Genomic DNA, 14,453 nt, shown 5'->3' on the forward strand with positions numbered 1-14,453 from the left:
AAGCCCACATAGGTATAAGCCCACGTTAATAAAAACCCATATAGGTATAAGCCCACGTTAATAAAAGCCCACACTGAAAGAAACCCACACCGATATATATGCTACGTTAAAATGAATATTTTCCAACTTTTTTCTTCAGCTGTACAAAGCAGATTCATGAATAAAGATAAAATAAGAAATAAATTAAATTAATAACAAATAATTAAACAATAAATTTAAGTAGAGGAACACATTTCACTTTGGGCTCCGGCTGAATTAACAGAGTCAACCAAAATAATGTAATTATAAACATGTATGTGTATGTGTAACTTTGTTATTATACGATTGTTATTACGTATTTACGCAACAAATGGAAGCGCCCTCGTATAAGTCCGACAAAGGGAGGTGAAAGGGAATATTGGCCACACTGCTTCTTTTAATTCTACAAAATCATAAGGAGTATAAAATGTATGCAAATTTTCATCATCTACAGAACAGCACTTGGGAGGTGCTACTATCTCCATAGTATAAGCGAACTGCTTCTGGAGGATTTTTCTATTAGAAACCCTTTTCAGGGGATGTAAATGCCTGGTAAAAGACCTTATTAGGTCTGAGTACCAGTTTTAGACCAAGGATACGGATACGGATCATATACAGAGAATAATTTATGACTAATTTAACCCTGCAGAAAATTTTGCATATAATAAATTTAATATGGGGAATTAAACTTTGGTAGAAACTTTGTAGCTGTATTCTACGTTATGAAACTATGAAATATTCAAAATGCATACTATCTAAATTTCTTGAAAAATTATGTTATACAAAAAGCTTAAAATTTCTAAGTTGGAATGATAAATTTGATTCAAAGTAACTTTTTGAAATCATTATGCCCCTTTTAATTTTGTAATTATTAACAGTGAATGAAAGAATAGAAAAAGAGCATTATGTAACTGCATAACTTACTGATTGGATGCGGGAATCTTTGATGGCGCCCAGCATATGAAGAAACATAACTGAGTGCAAACAATGTGCAGAACCCAATCAGAGCCACAAGAACTCGATGGCCAAATTTCGATCGATAACTTTGAAGCCAGCTGCAAGAAAATAATAAAAAAATGTTATAAATGTATTTACACATTCAGAAACCTTCAATAGCTAATGCATATCCAAGAATATGACAAAAAAAATGTAATTTTTAATGCTAAAGAGAAATTCTGAACGCTAAAGGAAACGCTAAAGAAAAGTAACTTAATTTTTTTAACAAATAAATCCAAATTTCTAGGTATAGATAATATACCTTCCAGTTTGTAGCCAGAACAAAATAAATAATTGGTTCCTAATAACACAGAACAAATTTTTAATTTCTGTGTGGGTGACACATCACGATATTTTCCATGCAATCACTAACGAAATTGCAGTTAATCATTTTCTTCTCAGAGAACATGCATCTCAGAATTCTTTTTAAATGTAAAGTCTTTACACGCAATGCAAGAAAAGAAAGAAAGTTATCACGCTTTAGCATTTACTCATGTCAGAGCAATCTATGTTATACGATTAATGGTGCGATATATGGTAAGGTGTCACAGCTGGGGATAAGAAAAAAACCGATACAGCGTACTTTCGGAACCTAATTTATTGCAGCTTGGAAGTCGGTTAGAAGAATGTGAGATGCAATGCAAACGAGCGCAATAATTCAGCACGATCATCAAATCAACAAGGAGAAAGAATAGCAATGGAAGCACAAAGAAAATATTTACGTTATGATATCGTATACAATACGGTAGAGCTTGAGTTAATGAAGTTGGAAAAGTCGGCGGAGTAGAGCAAAATTACGCTTTCGTGTTATTAGTTCGCTTATTAGTTCTTATTATTTCGTGTTCTCAAACATATTAAAAGACTGTTTTTCTATAAAAAAGTTCATTGACATGCTATATGCTCATAGACGTTTTCAGTTTGGCTTCCGTCTATTATGCGCATCCTAGAACGGTTTTTTCGCATGGCAGACCTATTTAGTAATATTCATTCTTTTCATTTTATTCGATCTCATTTAAAGATAGAAAAGTAAAGGCGAAAATAAAATATAAAATATTATACGTTTCAGGGTTCGTTCTTACATCATTAGAAAGCTCTGTATCGTGAGCTAATATGCAGCCATTTGTTATTTTTGTGAGAAAATATTTTTTTTGTTGAAACCGGGATAAATCTGTATAAATTTACGAGCTTAATAAATGAATTATTTTCTACGCTCAATTTCTGATATCTCTTTCAAACACATTAATAAATATAAAAATTTAGATAATTACAGCCAATTCATTAACCCGCTTTTTTAATCTGGTTGCATGATACAAAAACTGAACGACTTTTCGTGCTATATAAAGAATTCTCTAGAATTTCATCAGTGAAAATTTTCATTTATATTGCTTTATACTGTAGACAGAATTTCTAATTTCGTTAACTGCAACTTCGATATTGCAAATGCTAGAACAAATAGAGTATAATCAATTGTTTACAGGAAATCCCGCTCTTTCAGCACCAGGGCACTTCAGTTGAAAGCACATAAATTGCGTTATGTGGATTATGGTAAAACACATGAAGGTTATTTGTCTAAAGGGAGGGATGCTTCCGAGGAAGACTTTCCAAAGGAAATTGTGTCGTATTCATTTTACTCATAGAGAAAACCACGAAAACTCAAATACAATATGCCCGTTCTTCGGGATTAGAATCCAGATCGATCGAACTATTAGTGTTAAGCATATTTTACAGTTCTGCTTTCGGTCGGAAAAATGCATAAGGAATTCAGAGGAATGGTAATCAATACTTCGATTTACATTCAGTTTAATGCTTAATTTTTGAGAACTATAGAAACGTAAGTTTGTGATATGTGGAACCATTTTTCAGATATCCTTGTATAAAATGTACGAAAACGGTCATAGAAAGACAAATCTATCATGAAATAATGCTTTCATAATAAAAGGCTGTATTCATTATAAACACTGAGATTCGATTTTAAAATTAGAGTACTAAAAAAAAAACTGATATTGGAAAATTAGTACCTAAACAGTAAGGAAAGAACTGAAGCTTGTTCTTTGCTTATTCTTGGGATAATAATATTGAACCAAAGCTTATTATTAGGAATCGAATATTGAACAAATGCTGCTCATTTTAATACTTTTTGCATGAATTGCACAAATATCAAAAAAATAATTTTAATGTTTTTTAAATATATTTTAGAAACATGTTTCACTTGATTTTCTATTGATGTTTTTAAATAATTCTGTTTTACACTCTCCCCGGTTTAAGATTATGAACACACTTTTAAAAATACCCGAGCCATTATGATATTTTAAAATAACTGAGATTATAGATTTTTCTACAAAAAAGAGGCCAAACAAGAACCCTTCGCTCCTGATGGTTTCTATATTTCTTCAGTCGTGTACTGTCAGGCGAAAACCTGTTTTTGACTAATAAATTATTTTGCATTAGTGACTGTTATCATCTGTATGTAGAAAACACCAAAATTTTGCCTTTACATTATAACGTTGCGCGCCTCTAACTAGCACGCAACCAAGAGGTGACTGTGAAAGCTTGTATAAACCACAGAGTCTTATAAAGGGTTTAAGTCCCTTTTTATTCAACGTACTAAATTACAACTGCGTCCTCTTGACGCTTACAAACTGTGCCAACTAGGCAGTCAAATAAAAATAAAAACCTGAAAAGAAAATAAAGACAAGATTCTAACTACGAGGCTCTCTAAAATAACTAACTCACCGCGTTTTACAAATACGGCTGCTAATTCAGCAGACTTGAAGCTCACTGGAACAATTGCAACTACTTCCCGCCAAGCACATAGGCCGCAACGCGGGGTTCTTTAATTCTCGATTTCTACCTCCGCGCTCGCTAAGTAAGAATAACTCTAACTGAACTTGTTTCCTTCTATTTAAATCATACTACTTCCGCTGATAGTTTGAATGCTTGCGTGTTCTACTCAAATTTACATATTCTGGCATTGGCAGTTCCAGGGGAAAGTAAGGCTTGACAGGAAAGATAGTTTAAACTTAAAATAAATGTTAGTTAAAATAAATATAAACCCTACATTTGCCGCTGCTAGAATTTGGAAAACTTGGAAGCAGGTCCTACAAACGACCTGTTGTAAGTTTATCTAATTCTGAACTAACTGGCGAAAGCCTCGTTTAGACAAAAAAAATCTTATGTAACAATCAAAATTCTGTTAGTCGCTACAAAGCTTTCTTCTTACAGCAACTTTTCCTGGACTTCATCAATTAATCTTGGTCTTTCCTTCCAGCATCTGGAAGGAATAAGTATCAGTATCTTTCTACATACATTATAATTTACACTTTCTTGACACAATAAATTTTTGTTTTTAACGTTTCGTTTTTCTTAGTTATTGCTTACTTCACATTCATTCAATTTTTCAAGCATTAATTTAACTTTACCATGGCTCTCCACCGTGTGTGGTGTCAAACGGGAATATTCGTGTTTTAGTCTTACAACACTTCCCCTAACCACCATGATTTGTTAGAATTCAACAACCAAATAGACACACCTTACTCGACATTCTACAACTCAATGAGCTACTTTAACAGTCTTAAAAATTCAAATGTAGGTGGAGAACCCTACAAAACACATTCATTCTAACTTCCCCCTCATTCATCTTTAAACATGCAAGCTTTCGCTCTAAAGCATGACTTTACAGTTTAATACTTAAATTTTAACTTCATTGCTTTTAAGCATTCACTTTTAGCATCTACAATTTTATGCATCTAGACTAAATTCTACTTTTACATAACATGCAAGTATTTACATACATTTACAAAAGTTTAATACATATGCTTTTTACAATTTACCATAAAATGAATAAGAGAAAATAAATTTTTACTTTACTCATTCTTCGCCAAGCTGGCGGTACTGGAACTAAAATTCTTATTAGTACAAGAATACGAAGTTATTTTTATCTCCGGCCAAATTTTGGCTTTAACATAACAGAATTAGTCTTTCGACCAACAGAAAATGCTTGTTTTTAGCTTTTACACTTAAAGAAAATAATACTTTTGCCTTAGCTAAATAAAGTAAAACAAAACTAAGTCTCAACCGAGACATATTGACTTTCGTCAAAACATAGAACTTCGTACTTATGCATAACATTTCGGAACAAAAGAGAAAAAAAAATTATAGAAGGTTTTAACTTATCTTTGAGTTTTCGATGCTTGAAACTCCGTCATCCGTTTTTGACAAAATTGATCCCAAGTTAGAGGTGTCATGGATGTCAATCTTCTCCTTGTTGATCTCCGCGTGTCGTCCCCGTTGATCTTTCTTTTGCGTCCTCTACATGCTGGCCTCTTGACGAAGTAATCGTCTGGGTGTTGTCCTTTGCGTTTCTGCCTGGGACGGCTGGTCTTGACGTCCTCCGGTCTGGAGTCCTTGAATTTCTTCTGTTCCTCGTACTTCTGTGCCTCCTGTTGGCGTTTCAGTTTCCGGAATGGCGGCCTTGCTGGCACCTGACTCTGTGGCCGTGTGCGCGTTCTCCTTGATGTGTAATTTCTCCTGCCATCTTTTGTAGGTGGTGTTTTCGTCTTTACCACGGTTTCTTTACCCGGTTCATCTATATTTTTGTTTTTCTTAAACGCCGGAGTTTGAAACTCATTTTTCTTTTTGATACCGACGTCCGGGTTGTAGAAGTGCTAGGTCTCTCTTCAGTTCTCCGTTTCTTGGGTGGTGGAATAGTTGTTGCAGTCTCTGGCCCTTCTATTTCGTTTAGACTTGAGTCCTGCAAGAAACTTTTAAGGATTTCAAAATCATTTGGATTATAGTATTTTTTCACCTGGTCGGGACTTGCTTTACAGATTTCCCCTCTCTCGTTCTTAAGATATAAGACTACTCCTTTGATTTCCTGAATTACATAGGGGCCTTCAAACTTTGGAGCTAGCTTTGCCATAAAATTGTCTGGGGCACTTGATAAAGAAAATTTCCGCTTCAATACTTTATCCCCAACTTTAAAATCTGCTTCACGGCGTTTTCTATCGTAATATAGTTTCTGCCTATTTCTTGCCGTATCCGAGGTTTTAAGCGCCTGATCAATGAGCTTTTGCACATCTTTTTGTTTAAACTCCTGCTCTCTTTGTTGCACAAAGAATAATTTATCTAAAGGCGTAATTAACTTTCTGCCTAAAAATAATTCTGCTGGAGTTTTTCCCGTAGTATCATGATGTGCCGTTCTTAAAGCATAAGCTAATTCATTTATGTAGCCATCCCAGCGCTTGTGATGTGTGCTCACGTAACTGCGAATTATTTTTACTATGTTTTTATTAACTCTATCTGCTATGTTAGCCTGTGGTCTATACGGAACCATTTTGATATGGCGTATGCCAAGTCCATTGCATATGTTTTCAAATATTTGACTAATGAATTGTTTTCCGTTATCGCTAATGACTTTTATCGGTGCACCGTATTTTAAAATGTATCTGTGTAAGAATGCATCTGCGACTGTTTTGGCTGACGCGCGTTTAAGAGGAACAATTTCTATCCATTTTGAAAAATGATCTACTATTACTAAAAGAAAACGATTTTTATTTAACTCGCTCTGGGGGAAGGGACCAAGGAGATCTATGCCTAAAATTTCATTCGGAAATGTAGCGCGAATGCTATTTAAGTACCCGGCCGGGCTGTAATTAATATCATTTATTAACTGACATTGAATGCAGGACCTGACATACGCCGTTACTATTTTGTATAATTGCGGGAAATATACCGCCTCGCGTACCCTTTTTAAAGTCTTTCTGACCCCGAGGTGGCCCGCTGTTTTTTTTTCGTGCAACTCCTTCAAAATGCTTAATCGAAGCGAGGCTGGGATGACTGGCTTATACTCAAGATTTTCGTTCGTTGTTTTCGTATAGAATAATAAATTATCTATTATTTCATAGTTTTTTGCTCTATTTCTTATCGCATCGATATCTGTATGCTCAAAGCCTTCGGGGTCTTTCAAATAAGCATAGATATTTCCAAATTCAGGATCAGCTTTCAGTTCAGTAATAACCGTATCTCTAGAATCTAAAATTTTTGAAGTCAACACAGCGCATTTAAGTTCATTACCTTCATCGTCCAGTTTTATACGAGAAAGTGCGTCAGCTACATTGTTTTCCTTACCCGGTTTATATTTTATTGTGATATTATATTCTTGGAGTTTTAAAGCCCATCTTATTAACCTGGGCGTTAGGTTTTTTCCCGAGTAAAGTCTACCAACCGCCGCATGATCCGAAAAGACTGTTACTGGCGATTTGCCGAAATAAACTCGAAATTTGTGTACAGCCATTAATACGGCTAATGTTTCTCTTTCTGTAGCTGTATAATTCCTTTGTGTTTGATTCAATGTTTTACTAAAAAATGCCAGCGGATGGTTATTTTGCATAAGAACCGCACCCACCGCATAGTCTGATGCATCTGCCGCAATTTCCAGGTTTTCGTCCCCCCTCAGGGAATTTTAAAACAGGGGCATTAATAAGCGCTTCTTTTAATCTTTCAAAAGCTGTGTTCGCTTCCGCTGTCCACGTAAATTTACTCTTTTTTCTTTTGATTACTAAGAGTGGTTGAACAATATTAGCGAAATCTTTTATGAAAGATCGATAGTAAGAACACAGTCCAAGGAAAGACGAAAGTTTCTTGGCGGTGTTGGGCGGTGGGAAATTCTTAATAGCTTTTATTTTTGAATCTTGCGTTTCTATACCCTTTTGCGAAATTTTATAACCGAGATATTTAAGTTCTTTAGTTGCGAACTTGCATTTTGAGGCGTTAATTGTAAGACCGGCCTCTTTTAATAATTTGAAAACTTGTTCGAGGTCACTAATGTGTTGTTCCAACGTACTACTCGTTATAATTATATCATCTAGATAAATTAAAGTTGATTTTCCTAGGACAGGCTTTAGAACAATGTCCATAGCTCTCTGGAATGTTGATGGGGCCCCACACAACCCAAAAGGCATGCGTAAAAATGCATAAGTGCCCGATTTTGTTATAAACGCGGTTTTATGTATATCTTCGGGTCTCATAGCTATTTGATAGTAGCCAGATGTTAAGTCCAAAGTAGACATATATCTCGTCGATTTGATCTGTCTAATGATCTCGTCTATAACCGGCAAAGGGTAAACTGGGAATTTAGTTATGCTATTTAGTTTTCTATAATCGATAGCAAACCTCCAAGTCCTTTTATCCGAAGGAGGAAACTCGTTCTTTTTCCTACATAGTACGACTGGACTCGCGTATTCACTATTTATGGGCGTTATTATTTTATTCTTTAACATCTCCTGAATATGTTCTTCGATGATTACGTCTTTTTGTTTGTCATAGCGGTAAGGTTTAGTCCTACAAGGTTTTTCGGCATTTAATTGAATCTTGTGAGTCACGATCTGACAGTTTCCCGGTTTTTCTGAAAACAAATGAGAAAAATTACTCACCACTTGCTGTATTGCTTTACTTTCCTGGTCATTCAAATGGCTAAGGTCCAATTCAGGTGTCTCCACCGGTTCCACCACCCTCTGGTCCATCTCCAGCACCACGGAACTATCTTGAAAATTTAATTTGGCCCTCGCGGCCCTTAAAAAGTCCATACCTAAAATAAGAGAGTGTTGGAGGTGTTTCACCACAAAAATTAATACTTTGAGATTTTCCTCTTTTACCTGTATGTTTAATGATACTTTCCCGATGCAGTGACATGTTTTTCCTTGCGCCGCTATAATTTCCGTATTTCTGGTTTTAAAGAGTCGTATCCTATAAAAATTCTTTTTGAAGAACTTTTCACTCATGAAATTTCCTTCTGCTCCTGTATCGATGAGGGCTTCTACTGGTACACCGCCAACCAGGACTTGTATAATTGGTAGCTGTGAGTTTTTTACGATGACTGTATTTAGATGTCTATTTGAGGGTTTTTCTAAAACTTCCGGGGTCTGGACCCTCCCTTTCACAGGCCCCTCTAGTCGTTTAAAGCTTTCCTTTCAATCTGTGTTTTCTGGGTACGCGGATGCTTATTTTCAAATTTCCTTTTTGGTCCTTGACCTTCGAGTTTCGATGCGTTAGCTTGATATTTCTTTCCCTCATATGAGCGATTTCCATTTCTGGTTTCCTCCTTCCTTCGGGTACTTTGAGAATATGTTTCCCCTCTCGCTCTTTCCGCTATTCTGCGATTTTGAAATTTCACCGCCAATTCGAAAAGTTCCTGCAATGTGGTTGGGTTCCTAATTTCAAAGTAGTCTTGAACAGCGGGTAACAATCTTGGTAATATTATTTCAATAATCTCCGCATCGGGTTTTTTGCCATACAGCATATCCGTTAGCTTGATTTTTCGTAAAATAAAGTCCGTCAATTGTGCTGTATCCCGTTGATAGAAACTATATAGCTCGGCTTCCAGCCGTGCGCGATCTTTCACTATGGGGAAGGCCTTTACTAACGATTTTTTGAAATTTTCAAATGTATACGTCGGGCTTCCAAATTCACCTAGTAGAAATTTTCCTATATTTTTCCACCATAGCGCGGCCTGTCCTCTTAGTGCTGATGTGGCAATAGCAACTTTTTGTCTTTCAGGCACAGGATAGAGCTGAAAGTGATTTTCTATACCTTCTAAAAATACGGACACCGAATTTTTTCCGTCGAAATAGACGTTTGGCTTGATTGATGCTCTCAAAGTCTGGACCAGGTATCCAAATCCTTCTAACTGCGTTGTCATTTCTTGGTGTTGTCCAGCGGCTTCCATCCAGTTTTCGGCCATTTCAGTTCGATAAGTGTTCGGGCGCCAATATAACGTTGCGCGCCTCTAACTAGCACGCAACCAAGAGGTGACTGTGAAAGCTTGTATAAACCACAGAGTCTTATAAAGGGTTTAAGTCCCTTTTTATTCAACGTACTAAATTACAACTGCGTCCTCTTGACGCTTACAAACTGTGCCAACTAGGCAGTCAAATAAAAATAAAAACCTGAAAAGAAAATAAAGACAAGATTCTAACTACGAGGCTCTCTAAAATAACTAACTCACCGCGTTTTACAAAAGCCGCAGCTAATTCAGCAGACTTGAAGCTCACTGGAACAATTGCAACTACTTCCCGCCAAGCACATAGGCCGCAACGCGGGGTTCTTTAATTCTCGATTTCTACCTCCGCGCTCGCTAAGTAAGAATAACTCTAACTGAACTTGTTTCCTTCTATTTAAATCATACTACTTCCGCTGATAGTTTGAATGCTTGCGTGTTCTACTCAAATTTACATATTCTGGCATTGGCAGTTCCAGGGGAAAGTAAGGCTTGACAGGAAAGATAGTTTAAACTTAAAATAAATGTTAGTTAAAATAAATATAAACCCTACAACATAATAATTTAGGATTGTTTATCAATTATGAAACGAGGAAACTATTTTTTATAGAAACATTCAAATATACATGTTTTTATTTTAGAATAACAGATCTTAAAATAAAAACAAGATAACAACTTTTTAAGATCTGCATTATGCTACAAGATATGCATCATATCAAGAAGAGCAAAATTATGTGCTTACAAACAGAAAATAGGTAACTTGCTTCCACAACGTTATTTTGATGAAATAAATTACAGAATGAAAAGAACTGCTTTTAAATTTAAGGTCAAAGATTTCTGTAGAAATGCCTAAGAGACGGAATATTTTTATCAGAGTTAGAATTTTAATGGAAGTGGTTAAGAATAAATTACAAAGATTTAGCCTAACTGAGAAAAGAGAATCAAATCCTAACTGCTTGGAAAATAAATTTATAATTTTGAGAAAACTCTGCATCACCTCTGGCTAATAAATTCCTTCACCATTTGTAGAAGTCTACAGAGAATGTTTAATTTTACTTACATTTTATCAAACGTTTTTAACAAAGACCTCATTTTACACACATTAACGGCATATATAAAATAAGGTTTTCGAACAACATTTGAGCTCGAAAATCAAGTAAAGCTAACATTGTTTTACTTTTCATCCAAATGGTCAGTTTGCAAATTTAGGCTTTAAAAATATGTTAGACATGGCCACCATTTTTCCCACCATCGAAAACGGCCAATGCCACCATTATTGCATACATTAGGCGTTAAGTCTTGCAATGCTTTCACGCTGCATGACATGCAAGCAAAAATAGGATATATATTTGCACAGCTTTCAGAAAAAATAGTGCCTTGAGTGTCAGTCAACTGTTTCTTGGAATGAGAGATAATTCATACCAACTTTTGTACTTCTTGAAGAATCTCATAGGATCATCATTCAAGGGGTATTGAGGAAGGGAAATAGTCGATAACCGAACAGTGGAATTACAGACTCTGAAGTTCATTTTTGTTGCTGTATGAATGATTAGAAAGTAACTAAATATTGCTGAGCGAATTTTATTTCGCCGTTAGTGCAGCTACATTTAATAAGTTTTTGGAGCTTTCTGTGTAGAGACTGAACTGACTTACTGTTGCCGAAAGGTAAACTTGCAGAAACGTTTAATGAATGATGGAGGAAATTCAGACAATTTGAATTAATCTCCGAAACCATAGTACTCTTGGCGAAGAAAACAGAGAATTTGTGCATATTAGGGCGCAGTTGTGATCTATTGTAAATTATCATTTCTGGCTATCTAAAAGAACTGTCAAACTTATAAGTACAAGATAAAAAGAAGTATTTGTAACTTACAAATTGAATCATAATTACGTTTGAAACGTGTTGTCGAAGACAAAGGCTATGCTTTCGCAAATTTAGTTTTCTGACTGTTGATACACTAAAAGACCTGCTGTTTTTGTTTTTTCAAGTGGAAAGCTAAAATGTTTGAAAGAAAGTTTAGCTATTATATTATTGGAGATGTTCGTATAAAAAATCTGTCGTATATCCACTTAAAATAAGATATACAAAATTTGACTTCAACGGGAATACGAGATGTAAAAGACCAAAAGTCATTAGCAAAGGTTAAATTAATGCATTTCAATATTGGTAATTAATGCAGAAAACGTTTCTAACTCTGAAAGACCGATTATTGCAAATTTTATAATTTAGTATGTGTGGTCAACAAGATTCCGCAATTATTTGTACAGCTATTTTATCAAGCTATTTGACCCCCAAAAACAATTAGAACCTTTTTTCCCAATTAATGCATTTAATATTAATCATGATTCGTTAGTAAATTTAAAATGTTTTTTTCTTTATAGGAAAATGTACATCCAATAAGATTAGCTAAAACGATACTTCTGGGAAGAAAACACAGTTTATTAGTTCATTTCAACTGATGTGAAAGCTTTCCAAACATAAAGATATCCTTTAGACTAGTTATTCTAATAAAAAAGGAGTGAAATAGAATGGCACACTTCGTATTTTCAAAGTAAGTTTATTGATATTACTTTGAAAATATGTAATATCAATAAACTTTTTATTGATATTACTTTGAAAATACGAACACTCTTATAAGAATTGCATTAAATTCTAAGAACAGCACGTTTAACAGTGGCCAACAGGTAATGTTGACGTATACCTTTCTGTAGAAACTCAATTTGCACGCTATCCTTATATTGGAAAACATCCAAGATAAATTTATAAAATGAGCCGGTGTTGGTTTCAAGAATGTACTTGTAATATCTTATAGCGGAAGTCGTGTCATGTATACAGTGACTCGGAAAACAGAATATGCTTCCTATTAAAAAAATTGTGTACTTAATTTGACATATTTCAAACGAAGGCCAAAAATGAATAAACGTTTGTGGTTATACCTAAGACATTTTATTTTTTATATGTATAAAAGTAAAAATATTAGTTTAAAATATGTTCATTTGTTAAATGTAAGAACTTCATTACATACATTTTACGGTAAAAATTTTGAGAATATATTTCTGAAAAAATATCTTTAACCACCGCTATCTTTTTAAGCTGCAGATTTGACGATGAATACCTATCATCAAACTGTGGACAACTACTGTTTATTCCTTGACACAGCTTGTTTTGTTATATTTTAATCTGAGATATTACGAGATAATATGAAACCTTGAAGAGAAAACCAGTATAGTCGGGTGTGTGTGTGTGTGTGTGTAATTATGGAAAAGCCTCGAGGGCTATCTGCCTAAGAGGAGGGATGCCTTCATGGAGGACTTTCTGAGGGAAACTGGCTCGTATACACGTTACACATGGAGAAAACCACGAAAACGCCCATGCAGCCAGCCCGTTCGCGGGATTCGAACCTCGAACCGAACTACCAGTGTTCAGCAACTTTACCGCTCGGCCGCTGGTGGGGCCCAGTATAGTCGGAGAAAGTTTATTTTAAGGTTATCAAAGAATGGTAAATCTTATCGTGAAACCCCCAAAAGTACAGGATGAAGTCTCACGTATGCCCAGAAAATAACTGGTTTTTGGTTTTGTTAGATTACGGCAAAGCACTCGAGGGCTATCTGCCTTAAGGGGGATGCCTTCGTGGAGGACTTTCTAAGGGAACCTGGCTCGTATACACGTTACACATGGGGAAAACCACGAAAACGCGCATGCAACCAGCCCGGAAAATAACTGGAAAGAGAAGAATTGGTCGACAATAAAAGTGACAGAGGAAGAAAAGGGATCGTAAGCCCAGTTGCAAAAAGAAAAGTACTGAAAGAAGTCAAATTGGATTCCCAGCCAAGTGCCATTTTTTCCACAGAAACCTCTGCAACCATTGTGTGGCATATTTGTGTATAAACTGTATGAAATTTCAGCAGAAACTGTGGTTATAAAGATAGAGTAGTAAAAAAGGAACCGTTCATAAATTTGTAAAATAAAAACTCGTAGAACATGCTAAAATTTCATCATTAAAGCAAATTATTTGGAGAAAGGTCATTTTCAGCAATGAACGCAAAATATTTCTTAGAGATGGTCGTCGCACTATTTGGAAAAACCAAATATTGCTTTTACTCCTAAAAACTTGTGTCCAACGGGTAATAACACAGGCATGGATCCCTTATGGATGATATTTCAAACTCAAATTGCACACAGGCTAAATGCACTACATAAAAGCCGCAACTTAAAAAAGAATAACAAAGAAAGGAACAAAACAAATTTTTGTGTTAACGAAACGAATTTTTGTCTTAACAAAACAAAATTTGTTAACTAAATTAAAATAAATTTTACTACATATTTCTCAAAACATATATGCAAAGAAAAATTCCAAGTTTACACAAGTTTTCTGCCTAAAATCTAAAACTTGGTAACAGCAAAAAATATCATTTGGTCACAATTTGTAATTCAAACTCAATGACAGGTAAATATTACGATTTTCGGATTGACATTTACCTAGATAATTGTAATATATTGAAATACCACTAACTTACTTTTAACTTAAACTAAAAAAATGTATAAAAGCTTGCAAAGAGTGACAAAGCTTGAGAATAAATATTGAAATCTCTTTTGTTTATTAGATTATTCTATGACAAATAAAGAAGTTTATTATTTTTCTAAATAATTATAAACTTATTCGTT

At 34.9% G+C, this 14,453-nt stretch overlaps 1 protein-coding gene across 3 annotated transcripts in view; it reads right to left on the reverse strand.

Annotated features, from left to right (window-relative positions):
• The window catches only part of LOC118190572 (carbohydrate sulfotransferase 1-like), a 250,812-nt gene that overhangs the window by 20,859 nt on the left and 215,500 nt on the right, over positions 1–14,453 (reverse strand). For all 3 annotated transcript variants that reach the window (XM_085808640.1, XM_085808641.1, XM_085808643.1), the window contains one exon: positions 943–1,073. In XM_085808640.1, the coding sequence (XP_085664766.1) occupies positions 943–1,073 (131 nt within the window). The remainder of the gene's footprint in view (positions 1–942; positions 1,074–14,453) is intronic.

The sequence above is a fragment of the Stegodyphus dumicola genome, chromosome X1 (genome assembly GCF_044657685.1).
Source record: "Stegodyphus dumicola isolate Sdum_Otavi_A_Nest chromosome X1, ASM4465768v1".
NCBI classification, from domain to species: domain Eukaryota; kingdom Metazoa; phylum Arthropoda; class Arachnida; order Araneae; family Eresidae; genus Stegodyphus; species Stegodyphus dumicola.